This window comes from Heterodontus francisci, chromosome 33 (assembly GCF_036365525.1).
Source record: "Heterodontus francisci isolate sHetFra1 chromosome 33, sHetFra1.hap1, whole genome shotgun sequence".
Lineage (NCBI taxonomy): Eukaryota > Metazoa > Chordata > Chondrichthyes > Heterodontiformes > Heterodontidae > Heterodontus > Heterodontus francisci.
Window position 1 is genome coordinate 39479226 of NC_090403.1, and position 16497 is coordinate 39495722.

Below are 16497 nucleotides of genomic sequence, written 5' to 3' on the forward strand. Positions count from 1 at the left end.
GAAAAGGGCGGGAATGTTGCGATTTGCCATTGGTGGTGGGGGGTGGGAGAGTGCATGGTTCGTTTATTTTATTTAGTTTTAGGAACCTTAAACTGACCTGGCCCTTTAAATTTTAAATGTGCATTGAGGGCTGTAAGCCCTTTAAAAATGGCACTTGTGCATTGGCGCCAGATGCTGATGCTGGTGATGGCTCGCCCGCCCCCTCCATGTCATTGCGGGGGACGGGCACCGCGGCCGTGCAAATGAGCCACCACGTTTGAAATTCTGGCGGCTCCATGACATGGCGCCCGTACGCGCAGCCTGCATTTAGTCCGCTACTTCAGCGGCGGACTCTGAAAATGCAGCCCGACGTGTTCTTTTGTGCTCCTTTTTTTCCTTATGTGCATCCTCTCTCTGTCCAGAAACAATGGAACACTGTTTTTTGCAGCTGCGCTGTAACATTAGAACATAAGAACTAGGAGCAGGAGTAGGCCGTCTGGCCTCTCGAGCCTGCTCCGCCATTCAATAAGATCATGGCTGATCTTTTCGTGGACTCAGATCCACTTACCCGCTCTCTCACCGTATCCCTTAATTCCTTTATTGTTCAAATAGATATCTACCTTAGCTTTAAAAACGTTTACTGAAGTAGCGTCAACTACTTCACTGGGCAAGGAATTCCATAGATTAACAACCCTCTGGGTGAAGAAGTTCCTTCTCAATTCAGTCCTAAATCTTGAGGCTATGCCCTCTTGTCCTAGCTTCACCTGCCAGTGGAAACATCCTCTCTACTTGTATCTTATCTATTCCCTTCATAATTTTATATGTTTCTATAAGATCCCCCCTCATTCTTCTGAATTCCAATGAATATAATCCCAATCTACTCAGTCTCTCCTCATAAGCCAACCCCCTCAACTCCGGAATCAACCGAGTGAACCTCCTCTGCACCCTCTCCAGTGCCAGTACATCCTTTCTCAAGTTAGGAGACCAAAACTGCACACAGTACTCCAGGTGTGGCCTCACCAGTACCTTATACAGCTGCAACATAACCTCTCTGCTTTTAAACTCAATCCCTTTAGCAATGAAGGACAAAATTCCATTTGCCTTCCTAATTACTTGCTGTACCTGCAGACCAACCTTCTGCGATTCATGCACAAGGACACCCAGGTCCCTCTGCATAGCAGCATGCTGCAACTTTTTACCATTCAAGTAATAATCCTTTTTTCTGTTACTCCTACCGAAATGAATGACTTCACATTTATTAACATTGTATTCCATCTGCCTGACCTTTGCCCACTCACTCAATGTATCTATGTTCCTCTGCAAAGTTTCACAGTCATCTGCACACTTTGCTCTGCCACTCATCTTAGTGTCATCTGCAAACTTTGACACCCTACACGTGGTCCCCAACTCCAAATCATCTATATAAATTGTAAATAATTGCGGTCCCAACACCGATCCCTGAGGCACACCACTAGTGACTGATTGCCAGCCAGAATAGCACTCATTTATCCCCACTCTCTGCTTCCTGTTGGTCAACCAATCCTCTATCCATGCTAATACTTTACCCCTAACGCCATGCATCCTTATCTTATGCAGCAGCCTCTTGTGCGGCACCTTGTCGAAAGCCTTTTGGAAATCTAGGTACACCACATCCACTGGGTCCCCATTGTCCACCTTGCTCGTAATGTCTTCATAGAATTCCAAAAGATTTGTCAAGCATGACCTGCCCTTCATGAACCCATGCTGCGTCTGCCCAACGGGACAATTTCTATCGAGATGCCCTGCTATTTCTTCCTTGATAATAGACTCGAGCATCTTCCCACTACAGAGGTTAAGCTAACCGGTCTATAATTCCCCATCTTTTGTCTACCTCCCTTTTTAAAGAGTGGCGTCACATCTGTTGTTTTCCAATCTGCTGGGACTACCCCAGAGTCCAGCGAATTTTGGAAAATTACCGCCAGTGCACCTGCTATTTCTCCCGCCATCTCTTTTAGTACCCTGGGATGCATTCCATCAGGGCCAGGAGACTTATCAATCCTTAGCTCCATTAGCTTGCCCAACACTACCTCTTCCGTAATAATGATTGTTTCCAGGTCCTCACCTACATTCGTCTCTTTGTCAATTACTGGCATGTTATTAGTGTCCTCCACTGTGAAGACTGATACAAAATACCTGTTCAATGCCTCGGCCATTTCATCATATCCCATAACTAAATTCCCCTTCTCATCCTCTAAAGGACCAACGTTTACTTTAGCCACTCTTTTTCGTTTTATATATTTATAGAAACTTTTGCAATCTGTCTTTATATTCTGTGCTAGTTTCTTCTCATGTTCTATCTTACTTTTCTTTATAGCTCTTTTTGTAGCTTTCTGTTGACCTTTAAAGTTTTCCCAATCTTCTAGTTTCATGCTGTTTTTGGCCACTTTGTATGCCTTCTCTTTCAATTTGATAGCCTTAGACGCCCATGGCAGATTACCCCTTTTCTTCCAGTCCTTCCTTTTCACTGGAATATACTTTTGCTGAGCACTTTGAAAAATTGCTTTGAAAGTCCTCCACTGCTCATCAACTGTCCCACCATAAAATCTTTGTTTCCAGTCTACTTTAGCCAAGTCCTCCCTCATTCTATTGTAGTCCCCCTTGTTCAAGCGCAGGACCCTGGTATTGGATTTTATCTTCACACTCTCCATCTGTATTCTAAATTCAACCATACTGTGATCACTCCTTCCAAGAGGATCCCTAACTATGAGGTCATTAATTATTCCTGTCTCATTACACAGGACTAGATCTAGGATAGCTTGCTCCCTCGTCGGTTCCATTACATACTGTTCAAGAAAACTACCATGGATACACTCAACGAAATCCTCCTCAAGGCTACCCTGACTGAGCTGGTTCGACCAATCTACATGTAGATTAAAATCCCCCATGATAATTGCCGTACCATTTTTACAGGCATTAGTTATTTCTTTGTTTATTGCCCGCCCCAATGTGATATTATTTGGTGGCCTATAGACTACGCCTATCAGTGACTTTTTCTTCTTAGAGTTTCTCATTTCCACCCAAATGGATTCAACCTCATTCTCCATAGAACCTAGATCATCTCTGAGCACCGCCCTGATGTCGTCCTTGAATATCAGAGCTACACCACCTCCCTTACCTTCCTGTCTGTCCTTCCGAATAGTCTGGTACCCCTGGATATTTAACTCCCAGTCGTGACCAACCTGTAACCATGTCTCCGTAATGGCTACCAAATCATATTCATTCGCGATGATTTGTGCCGTTAACTCATCAACCTTGTTACGAATGCTACGAGCATTCAGGTAAAGTACCTTTATGCTAGCTTTCTTACCCTCATGATTTCCAACATCTCTAATAATATCTCCTGAGTTATCCTTCTTTTCTGCTTCTTTCATAGTCTGCCTTGAACTTAAACCCTCCTGCACACGTTAACCTGCTGCTTACCTTTTTATTTATCATCATACTCCCTGTCGTTTTCCTATAGTGTTAGCTTTACCTATAGTGTTGGTATTTTCTCTGAGCACAGGGTTGTTTCTTATTTGTTGTATTGCATTTGATCCTTTGCTTCAGGCTCACACATGCAGTCTAGCTTTTGGTATGGTGGCACACTTTCATATTCATTGGGGAAATTGTGTAGGGATTAGATCAGGTGTGGTGGTCGAGATACTGTTGTTTGAACCAGTAAAGATTCCTGGGACAGGTTAAATGAGAATACTATGTAATAGGTGCACTGGAATCATCAAATTGAACAGTATTTTGTCAACTTTTTCATTGAATGTAGCCACAGTTAGCTGAGAAGAATAACCATGCTTTAGATGTGGTGGTGTGCTTTTGAGTTTCAGATGTTGTATTGTCTATTTGAATAAATATTCTCATTCCATAGCGTGATTATCCTAGAACGAATGACTGCCAGTCAATAATGAATAGTAATAATCCTTTCCAGGGTGTGACATTCAGAGTTGAAAACAGTGAGCTTGTGATTGCTCGAATTCTCCATGGAGGCATGATCGACCAGCAGGGTCTACTTCATGTGGGCGACATCATCAAAGAGGTGAATGGAAAAGAGGTTGGAAATGATCCAAAGGTCCTGCAGGAAATGCTCCAGAATGCCAGTGGAAGTGTCATCCTTAAGATCCTGCCAAGCTACCAGGAACCACATCCTCCACGGCAGGTAATAGCTGCAGTTGTTATACTTGGTTGCTAATGATGGAAAAGTTGACTGCATTAATATTGGCAATGTTTAACATTGAACTTCTTTTTGCATTCAGTTGTCAGTCTCCCAAGGACTAGATTGATTTAATTTAATAGAGAAATTTAGATGATGAACTGAGGTGCACAGTGCAGGACAATAGCATAACTGAAAAGAGTAGGAGAGAAGGCAAAAACAATCAAGAAGCAATGTTAGATGATGCCAAGCTTGGAGGCTGAAAGGCCAGGTTTAATATCAATTTCATCAATCCCAAGCAAAGATGAAGATTTCATATCACAGGTTTCGGATGTGACCAATCTGCCTAAAAAAGCCAGAAATCTGCAGCCTTAGGGAGTTGGTGAGAAATTTCACAGGGGTTTCCCACAAGCTGGTCACCGTTTATTTGTCTTCCCACAGGAGTTAGCATTACTAGAGCTTGGGAAGGGTAGTGCATGAGGTGGCCCTGTATAATGGAGCTTTGGTTGACCTGGTAGCCTTTTCTCATCTTTCTATTCATATGCCTTATTTTGACTTAAAGTTATTACTGATATACAATTGGATTTTTTTTTCTACAGGCCTAAGAAACAGCCCCAAAAAACTCCAACAATTATCATATTCTGGCTCAGTAGGACCAAGCCTGTATCACTTACAGCTGAATTCCTGGCTGAGTTTTCATTAGGTTATTCTATGTTTCAATTTGCTAGCCCATGATACACCCATAAACAGTATTAATACCACATACAATTTACATTAATATTAACTAATTTTAAGCTTATTGAGCTTTTTAAATTGTCCCAAAAATTAAAAGGTTAGGAAAATGAAGAGCGAGTACCTTAGAAAAAAAACTGTTGTCCCTAATTATATACATACATAAAAAGTTAGAGCACCTTGATGGCTCAGTGAATTTAGCTAGAGTACCTAAGCCATACAAGCCAGGCAAGGTCAGGTCTTTGCTGTGCTAGTCCTTCTCAGCTGGGGCAGAAGTAGAGATGCTACAGTTGGCCTCAATGGCCTTGCCATTATGGCAACACTGGGCTTGGCTTCTGTTCCTGATCACATGTAGCAATCCTTGCTAAAAGTTGGCATGTATGGATATCAGGTGAGAGCAAGATTGAGGGGGAAGACTGTTGATGTCCACATGGAAAATAGTCTGCCAGGATTCGTTGTCAAAGCTCACAAGTGCAGAATACCCAAATGGAGGGAATTGGTTCCCTGTGGGAACTTACCCCAATCAGGAATTAATGCCTTCAAAATAAGAGGGGGAAAGGGAGAAAGTTGACATGAAATAAATCAAAGAAATCTCAGTATGTCAGAAGATAATAGATATTTTACTTTATTTCTGCATTCAGCAAAGACACATCATTTTGAATTTACCTCAGCAGGGAGTCATTGATGGCAGGTGGTAAGCAGTGATGATGAGCATCTTTCCTTTCTGGATCTTGATGAGGAAATGCCCAAGCTGAGATAATCCAGCCCAAACTGAGTATCTCTATATACTGAAAGAAACATTTCAGAGGGTCAAATAGTGATGACCCCTTTTAAATGAACTAAGCACTCACTTCATCAAATATGAATGCGCACGTGACATGACATCATTACTTCTGCAGTCGAGATGCAGAAATAGGGTTGTTCATTCAGAACATAGTAAAATACAAAACATTTAAACAGGAGGAGGGGAAATTTATTTTGTACATAAACGTCAGGTTTTTTTTAAAACTTCTTTCCAGATACCAACATTCAGTCACAATTTTACTGGAGAGCCTACTGCTGACCAAAAGCAAAAAAACACCTTGCAGAAAAAAAACAACAGGTAGGGTATTTGGCTCAGCTTATCCAGCTAAAAAGATCCTATAGCATCCTTACCCACCGTAACATCCATCTGTCCCTTAAATCAATCTAAGGTTCTTTTCGATACCTAGAGGTCCATTTCATGTAGTGATCATTTTCCAGTACCAGGCATCAGTCTCATGGCTGTCTTCTGCAGTATCTTCTTACTAACTGATTGAGCTACTGAATACAACTCACTAATAGGGCTCAATACTATTCATTCCTTCACAATAAAAACAGAAAATGCTGGAAATAGACCTGAAGCGTTAACTCTGTTTTTCTCTCCACAGATGCTGCCTGACCTGCTGAGTATTTGCGGCACTTTCTGTTTTTGTTTCGAATTTCTAGCATCCGCAGCATTTTGCATTTATATTACTATTCATTTCTTCGTTTTGTCATCCATCCCCCAAAAAGTACCTACTGTTTCCTAACCTAGACTCGGGCCAGGATTTTACCCTTGGCAGACGGGAGCCGTCCACTGACTGAAAAATCTGTGGCGGACCTACTTCTACCTGGCCTGGGGATCCGACGCACATTTTGTGGGTCCCTGGCCTTTAATTGTTCTGAAGCGGGATTTCCACCCGATTGAGGCAGGAGGTCCCGCCTAATGGAGCTGCCGGCCAAACAGCGGACCGGCAGCTCTTAGTCCCGGAAGCGGTGGTCACCGCTGGGACAGCAGCCCAGCTTCAAGATGAAGATGTCGGGGAGCCCGGAACCAAGGTAAGTTTTTGTTGCCTCGCCGGGAGTGATCGGTCGGGCCCCAGTGAGGTGAGGGTGGTCAATTGGGGGAACAGGGGGAGCACAGGACATTGGGGGCGGCCCTCCATTTGACACAGAGTGTCCAATCTAAGAGAGCCCCCCCCCCCCCCAAGCTGTCAGAAAGTGGCCAACTTTTGTCAGTCGGCTTTTATCGGGCCTGGGATGCCCGCCTGCCAAGGGTAAAATCCCCGTGGTGGTGGGCGGAGGCCCTTCAGTAGCCATTAAGTGGCCACTTAAGGGCCTTGATTGGCTTGGGACAGGTGGGCCGTTTTTCACCTCTGCCGCCCTGTGTAAAATGGTAACGGAGTCGGGAGCGGGTCAGAAAGGGCCCTCCAAGCCTCCTACTCCATTTTACACCCACCCCCGCCCCGCCACCTTCCCGCTCTTCGGTGGGGTGTAAAATTCTGGCCTCTATTTCTCATTCTTTTGCATTTTCTCCATGAAATTGAATTGCTGTAAGCTTACTGTCTTTTCTATGGATCTTGGTTGAAAGGCCTTCTCAGAATGCCGAAGTATACCACGCCCTGAAGCTCTCCACAGCCATCTAGCAATGCTACTTCCTTAAAGAAAGTTGAGGTTGGTTAGTTAGGAACTTTCCCTTTTTGAATGTACATTGGCTGCTATTTAACAGGCTGCTCTCATACAGGTAATCCTGAAGTTTTCTCCTGACTATTCATTCTGTTACTGTACCTGATATCAAAGTGAGGCTGATGGGAATGTAGTTGTCCGAATCAGTTTTATAAACCTATTTTAAAAAAATCTGTTGCCTGTTTCCAATGTACTAGGACATCCCAGAATTCATCAACGCCTTCACACTCTCATTCCTTGGCTCTTCCACCCTAAGGATAAATACTCCAGGCCTCTGTTAAAATCTGTCTACCTTCACAATAAAATAAGAAACCTTTTTTCTCCTGTAGAACTGGCCATTTCCTTTTCTTTCCATTGTTACCCATCACCCTAGCACCATGCAGCAGATTTGTGTTTTTTGTGAAATACTGGAGATATGTTGTTGAGAATTAGTACAGTACTTCTTTTCAGCAGATACTTGATCTACCCCAGTTACAAATGTGAATGCATAAGGGTTCTTAAATTTGAACTGGAAGTAAATACTCTTGAATGAATTGGAGCGCACCTTACCTAACATAATCCTCCATTACAAAGCTGCTTTTATGTCTTGAAGGAAATAGGAAACTTAAACCACGTTTCATTAAATATAAACCACACATCCTGAAGTGTAGTTGCAAATACATGAGAGATCAGCAGGCATCTATAAGATATTAAAATGAATCCCTTGTAGTCACCATTTTAGTATGTGGAAACTATTTTATGCCTCATAAACATTTAAACTCTGATATATATCTTATTATCTGTCTAACAATAAAAAGGAACTTAGATGTTTAGATGTGCTGATTACGAGTGATTACAGAAAGGACAAGTTTCTACCTTCTGTAGCTCATAGGAGAACCCCGGTAGAAAAAGCTAAGTCCACTACATAAATAAACTAATTGGAGCCCTTGCCCACTCCAATCAGCATAAGTTCCACTACTGGCTTCCTCCATATGAAAACATTTTTCCCAGTGCTCATTTTCTACAGCAGTTCATACTGAACATTTTGGAGCATTGTGAGTCAATGATGGGTAAAATTGTGAATAATAAAATCAGTGATTAACAATAACAGGTCTGTCAGATCTTTTCATACAGTTGACAGCTTTATTAAATCCAATTGGGCATTGTATAATACAAATGGCCTTTTGCCATAGGTTTTGGGCCAATATTGTGTTCATTCCAAATATTTAAGCCTTATGACACCATGTGATTATATTTCAGTAATCTGATAATTTGCACTCTTCGGAATGTTGTCTGCTATTTTGCTTGTTTCATAAGAAGCCTTGATCTTCACTTGGTCTTATTAACCTTCTGATTACTCTGATGCTTTAAGTATGGTTATTTGTACTAGTCAGTAGCATTAAAGGCAATTTCTATTGTATATGGAATAATAGTTATCATAATATGTGATTTGCCTAGTAATTTGAGAAGTTCTCAGCTGGGATAGAGCGCTGAGTGGCAGTGAAGCACTCCATCTTGCAGAGCAGATACAAAATGAGCACGGCAGTATGCTGTACTTTGGTTGGAACTCCAAGTCTGTTCTGACATTTTACCTGTCTTTCTAGTTTTAGTCCCAATATGTTTAGCAACAATTTCTCACCTAACCCAACATGCTGTGTGAGTATGATAATTGTACTGCCAATCAGTTTTGTCTGTTGGACATTATTGTTGAAACAATAAAAAATAACCATCATCTCTCTCATTGCACAACTATCAGCAGTTTGTGCATATATTTAATCCAAGTAAGAATCCATTTTGAATGAATTCCAAAATCAGTATTATGATGCTCCTTTTTTATTTTGCAGGGTATTTCTGTAAGTATTTTCCAAAGATCTCGAAAGGATGCAATTCCACAAAGTTCATTACAGTGTCTTGTGCATGTATGCTGATAACATCCAGTTCTAGTTCACCATCACCACCTCTCTTGACTTTTCTTGTCTGACATCCAGTACTGGATGAATAGAAACTTCTTCCAATTAAATATTGAGAAGGCTGAAGCCATTGTCTTTGGTCCCCGCTATAAACTCTGTTCCCTAGCTACCGACACAATCTCTCACCCTGGCAACTGTCTGAGGCTGAACCAGACTCTTAGGTTCGCAATTTAAGAGTCAAATTTGACCTCAAGATGAGCTTCTGACCACATATCCATGCCATCACTAAAACCACCAATTTACACCTTTGTAATATCACTCGACTCCACCTCTGCCTCAACTCACCTGATGATGAAACCCTTATCCATACCTTTGTTACATCCAAATTGATGATTTCAACCCGCTGCTGGCTGGCCTCCCACATTCTACTCTCGGTAAACTTGAGGTTATCTACAATACTGCTGCCAGTGTCCTTACTCGCACCAAGTCCCATTCACCGATCACCTCTATGTTCGCTAACCAGCACTGGCACCCAGTCAAGTAATGCCTCAATTTTAAAATTTTCATCCTTGTTTTCAAGTCCCTCATGGCCTTGCCCCTCCCTTTCTTTGTAATTTCCTCCAATCCCACAACCCTCCATAATCTCTGCAGTCATCTAATTCTGGTCTCTTGAGTATCCCCAATTTTAATCACTTCACTATTGGCAGCCATGCCTTCAGCTGCCTAGACCCTAGGCTCTGGAATTCCCTCCAAAAGCTATCTGCCTCTCCATCTCTCTACCCTCCCTTAAGACGCCCCTTAAAACCTATCTCTTTGACCAAGCTTTTAGCCAGCTGTCCTAATATCATATGTGGCTCAATTCCAAATTTTGTTTTATAACACTCCTGTGAAGCACCATGGAACATTTTATTCCATTAAAGTTGCAATATAAATACAAGTTGTTGTATATTTCTACAGTGATTGAGCTATTATTGTGCAAAATATACAAAATAGTTCATTTATTAAGCCTGGCAAATATTTATCTACCAATCACCTAATGGATTGAATAGTGAATAATAATATTTAGATCTACAAATATGGTGTTGGGCTAATATATCAGCATGGATGGAGGACTGGCTAACCAACAGGAAACAGAGTCAGGATAAATGGGTCATTTTCATTGCAAACTGTAAGTATTGGGGTGCCACAAGGATCAGTGTTGTGGCCTCAACTATTTACAATCTATATTATGATTTGGATGAAGGGATCAAGTGTATTGTCGCCAGATTTGCTGATGATACAAATAAACGTGGGAAAGCAAGTTGTGAGGAGGACACAAAGGTGAGGATTTTATCATGGTGATGGGGATCTCGACCTCTGGCAGAAGCGCTGCCAAGAACCCTTCTATAAGAGGCCCATCGAATCAAGTGCCAATTAGGCACTTAACTGGACAACGGCGGGCCTTCCATGTGATCAAGGGCCCCGGCGACATAGCTCCCGCCTTCTGAGAGCTGCTGGCCAATCAGAGACCGGCAGCTCTTTAATTGAGCAACACCACTGCGGAGGCAGTGGCTGCTGCCAGTGGAGCACCCACCCAAGGTCCAAGAGCAGTGCTGGACCTAGGCAACAGGTAGGTCAGGGTGGGAAGGTCTCGCGGTGTGGGGTGGGGGTGTAGGGGAGTCAGCAGCAAGGGTAGGGGTGTGGTTCTCAGTGTCTCCCCTCCCCCCCCTGCCCCCCACACCCCTTTTAGGCATTGTGCCTTTTAACGAGGGACTACGCACCACCGGTCCTGGCAAGCAACCCGCACAGTTTCTCTTGCCATGCTCCCCGTGCGGCAACAGATCAACCCACCGCTTGGCTTATTGCAGTGGTGGCAGGATGAGGCCCTTAATTGGACATTATTGCCCGTTCATAGGCCTTCCCGCCCTGGACTTAATTTCAGCAGAGGCGGGAAGGTGGTGGGGTCACCCACAACCCCCCCCCCACCCCCGCCCCCACCACCACCATCCCATGCAATTACATGCTCTCCCTGCCTCCAAATCCGCTGCGGGGGGAGAGTGTAAAATTCCCCCCAGAGTCTGCAAAGGGATATCGATAGGGTAAGTGAGTGGGCAAAAAAATGGCAGATGGAGTATAATTTGGGAAAATGTGAAGTTATCGACTTGGGGGAAGAATAGAAAAGCAGAATATTATTTAAATGGAGAGAGACTGCAGAATGCTGTGGTACAGAGGAATCTAGGTACGTAAATCACAAAATGTTAGCTTGCCGGTACAGCAAGTAACTAGGAAGGCGGATGGAATGTTGACCTTTATTGCAAGGGGGATGGAGTATAAAAGTAGGGAAGTCTTGCTACAGCTGTACAGGGCATTGGTGAGACCGCAACTACAGTACTGAGTACAGTTTTGGTTTCCTTATTTAAGGAAGGATATACTTGCATTGGAGGCAGTTCAAAGAAGGTTCACTAGGTTAATTCCTGGGATGAAGGAGTTGCCTTATGAGGAAAGGTTAAGCAAGTTGGAGATTACTCATTGGAGATTAGAAGAATGAGAGGTGATCTTATTGAAACATATCAGATTCTGAGGGGGCTTGATGCTGAGAGGATGTTCCCCCTCATGGGGGAATCTAGAATTAGGGGGAACATTTTCAAAATAAGGGGTCTCCATTTTAAGATGGAGATGAGGAATTTCTTCTCTGAGCGTCGTTACTCTTTGGAATTCTCTACTCCAGAGAGCAGTGGCGGCTGCGTCATTGAATATATTCAAGGCTGAGTTAGACAGATTTTTGATGTACAAGAGAGTAAAGGGTTATGGGGGACAGCAGGCAAGTGGAGTTAAGACCACAATCAGATCAGCCATGATCGTACTGAATGTGGAGCAGGCTCGAGGGGCTGATTGGCCTACTCCTGCCCTATTTCTTATGTTCTAAGATTAACAAACACTGACTTTACTCAATTAAAATGAATTTAACTGAAGAATGATGTGCGGATAATGGACAGGTTGTTGCAATCAACCATTACATCAAACATTTCAGACCACTTAGAGAACTAGTTCGTGTAACACAAAATTTCCCAGCATTTCCCCAACCATGTGCCTCTACAATAACAGTAGAGCTGCAGCAAAGTACTACTTTGAGTTATCTAGACCTGCTCTATTCAAAGGAGAGTTTTTGAGATTTGTACTGTGGACTAATGTCCATCTGGAGATAGCTTGCCATTCCATGAATTAGTTTTACATAGGAGTTTCAATCACTAGATAAGCTAAAACGGCTGAGAGAGAAAGCTTTCTTTTGGACATGTTTGATCTCGGGTCCTACAGGTGACTCATTTGCCTCAGGACTGCATTTTCAGAAGTATGCATCTCAATCTTTGAGTTAATCATGGAATATTGAAATTTAAATAAGTATAAGTATTATAAATATTCAAGAGATTTTATCAGGGATGTGAAGGTCTCAGGTTTATACCCGAGTTTCTGCTGCATTAGCTGATTTCTTAAAGGGTGCTACAATTAGCCGCCACAACCTGAGGTGAGGAAGCAGCACCCAAGATTCCCCAAATTGATCACTACCCAGTGACCCTTGCTTAAAAGTACAGGTGCGTAGGTAAATAGTGAGGACAAGATTGAGCATTATCAAGCAAAATTGGACACTGAGCCACATAAGGAGCTGTTAGGACAGGTGACCAAAAGCTTGGTCAAGGTTTTAAACAGCATTCTAAAGCAAGCGAGAGAAGTAGAGAGATTTAGGGAAAGGCAATACAAAGGGGACATTGTGGCTTTAAATTAGTAATTAGAATCTTATTTGTGCCACTTTTTCTTTGTAATTCGAGACCTTTCATTTCACCACAGGAATCCTGAAAAGGTGCTAATTGATTCATGCACAAGCAAAGGCTGCAAGTTTGCCTTGTCACAGTGATTAATCATGGAATTTGAATTTGTAAATGAAAGGCAGTTTACAATGTAGCTGTAATCTGCATGTTTAATTTGCTTGATTTTATTAAGTAGGCTGTGGAGTAATTGTTTATGGTGCAGATGATATTTTTACTGAAAATAACAACTAACCTTTACTTCTAAGTCTAAGTGTGGGAAAATGGCGCACTGACATGGAACACAAAAGTCCAAGTGTTTCAAGCCTGTGTCCTCAGTACCTTGCTCTACGGCAGCGAGGCCTGGACAACGTATGTCAACCAAGAGCGACGTCTCAACGCATTCCATCTTTGCTGTCTCCGGAGAATCCTTGGCATCAGGTGACAGGACCATATCTCCAACACAGAAGTCCTCGAGGCAGCCAACATCCCCAGTATGTATGCCCTACTGAGCCAGCGGCGCTTGGGATGGCTTGGCCATGTGAGCCGCATGGAAGGTGGCAGGATCCCCAAGGACGTATTGTACAGTGAGCTGTCCATGTCTCCACTTTAAAGACGCTTGCAAACACGACATGAAGTCCTACGACATTGACCACAAGTTGTGGGAGCCAGTTGCCAGCGATCGCCAGAGCTATAAAGGTGACCTGAAGAGTGGTGAGTCGAAGAGACTCAGCAGTTGGCAGGAAAAGAGACAGAAGTGTAAGGAGAGAGCCAACTGTGTAACAGCCCTGACAACCTGCAGCGCCTGTGGAACAGTCTGTCACTCTAGAATTGGCCTTTATAGCCACTTCAGGCGCTGCTCCACAAACCACTGGCCACCTCTAGGCGCTTACCCATTGTCTCTCGAGATAAGGAGGCCAAAAAGGAAAAAAGGATCCAAGCTTCAGTACCACGTGATTTCAGTTGCTGGTAACTAAGTTTTCAGATGAAATGTATTTAGAAATTGGATTGCCACTTTACTGAAAGTGTCTGGTGGTAAAAGAAAAGCTTGTATTCATATATATTTACCTTTCACAGCCAAAGGTTTTCCCAAACGATTTTACAGCCAAAGTAAAATCAGAAAAAGCTAAAAATGCTTGCAGGTCAAGCACCATCGGTGGAGAGAGAACTGTTCTGATGAGAAATCATCGATCTGAAACGTTGATTCTGTCTCTCTTTCTTTCTCTCTCTCTCCACAGATGGTGCCTGACCTGCATTTCCAGCATTTTCTGTTTTTAATTCAGATTTCTAGCATTGTTGTATTTTCCTTAAGTACTTTTGAAGTGTAGTCACTGTTGTAATGATAGGCATTCAGATTGGTTTGGCATTGGATCTAGATCAAATCTGCAATCCAAAATTAACATTACCAATGTGCAGAGTCAGCAGAGAGCACTTATCCAGACTTAAACTGGGCTGAGACCACAAGGAAAATTGATACTTTGAATGCATAGTCTTTTGAGCTGCAGACACTATTTATAAATAGCTCCTTAGGCCACTGGGGAAAGAAACACCTTGAATTGATTACCATCTTGAACCACGAACAAAATGGGCTTGGATGTTTTTACACCACAACAGAAATGGACTCCACATTGTCATGATGTTACTGCAAAAACAGATGAATTAAATATACTGAAAGTAGAACATTTTTCAAACACGTGAAAGAACCACACACCAGAATGTTGCTGTTTTTCAGCTACCAACATAAGTCCAAATGCCAACATAAAAAAATAAGCATTGAATATGTAGTCATTGAAGGGCTGGTTTAAGTTAATTATATCTCTAATGTATCATGGGAACACAGAATGGGCTGGATTTTCCCTGTGGGGTTTTGAACCCCACCATCAGGCTCAAATGTGGGTCAGAAGCCCACACTGTGTGGGAAACAGTCATTCATTGTGATTTTTCGCAGAGTAGCCAATTAATGGCCAGAGAGCAGGCTCACTGTCCAATTAAGGATGGTGGGCAGGCTCTCAAAGCTGGAGGACTAGTCGGAGGCCTTCCAGCTTGAAAGCAGCAACAGGATGCAGTGGAAGGTAAGTAAGGGAGAGAGTGCTTCAAAATGGAGGCACCCTCTCTCCCACTTTTTTAAAGTTGAAGTAAAAAATGGTTTTTGCAGCCAGGTCACCACTGTGGTTTGGGGAGCCCGTCTACAGGGCGGCCTGCAGGTGCTGCTGCACTCAAGCTGCCGGGGAGGGCCTCTAGGCCTGCCTGGAGCATTGGCAGCTTGGTCTGCTGCCGGGAGGTTGCCTCCAGGCAGTTAACCTGGCCCCCGTCGCCTTCAGGAACCTGGAGGCTGATTGGAAAATGTCAATCGGCCTCCTTTCAGTTGGCCTTAAGTGGCCCTTAATGAGCCCAATTGGCTGCCCCTCCACTTGCAGGCCAGCGGCCCTGCTGCCACCCCGATCCTTCCTCTGGGAAATTGCCCTGGGGATGGGATGGAGCCAGAGAATTCACACATCAGCCAGCGGCACTGTTTTTATCACCCGCCTTCCTCCAATCCCAGCTGCAGTGAGCCTAAAAATCAGGCCCAATATCACCAAGTGCCCTTCGTAAAACTTGAAAAAAATGAGCACTCCTGAACTTTGGCACCAATGTTCAATTAGCTGAGGCAGTAATTTACCTGATCAATTGAAATCTGACGATGCAGCCATCACTGTTGCCCAGATGGTCTGACACATAAAATTAAGATAGCATTCTAGAGTCATTAACCGCTAAATTCAACATATTAATTTCCTTAGTATTCTGCCCAACATGTTGAAATAGGAGCCATCATGGCAGCATCAACAAATGCCTTGCCTTTTGTTAAGCTTGGCTGCCCCCATCAGTCCACTTAATGCGCGTATATTCTGTATTTCTTTTTCTCACTCTCTCTCAAATTCAGCTTTGTATATCCCTATCTCTTTTCTCACTCCTCTCTGCCTCTATCTGAATGTCTCTTGTTCCCTGTGTCAATTTCGATGGTCTAGAAGGGAGAGAGAGATAAACAGAGCCATTTATAGCACTCTTGTGAAGGAGGAAAAGTTGTCATTGGAAACCAACACTTTTTCTATATGATAGATTTAAACTATAAGTTAGAATTTTTTAAAAAGCAGGATGGAGTTTCCATTTTGGGGGCAATCGGTGATCTGGGCAGAAATTGCATCTAAAATTGCACTGGTTTTGAAAAGTGATTCTTTTCCTCAAGTTTCTGCTGAAACATTTGGCGATATAACAAAAGAGTAAAATCTGTCATGAACCAGCGCAATCAAGCAGCGTTTTAGAAAGTAATATGTTTTAATAAGTTTCCTTTTAAAAAATATTTGTTGACATATTTAGAGGTGATAACTTGGTGCAATTTGATTAATATAGCTAAAAATGGATTTATCACAAAAAAAACAAGCATTTTTATGCAGAGCATTTAGTCCAAAGCTGTTAGTAAGCCAGAGCTAACAAG

General features: G+C 42.9%; 1 protein-coding gene across 6 annotated transcripts in view; it reads left to right on the forward strand.

The window, feature by feature from the left end:
- Positions 1 to 16497, forward strand: part of mpp2b (MAGUK p55 scaffold protein 2b) — a 565073-nt gene that overhangs the window by 498862 nt on the left and 49714 nt on the right. For all 6 annotated transcript variants that reach the window (XM_068013331.1, XM_068013337.1, XM_068013332.1 and 3 more), the window contains one exon: positions 3938 to 4165. In XM_068013331.1, the coding sequence (XP_067869432.1) occupies positions 3938 to 4165 (228 nt within the window). The remainder of the gene's footprint in view (positions 1 to 3937; positions 4166 to 16497) is intronic.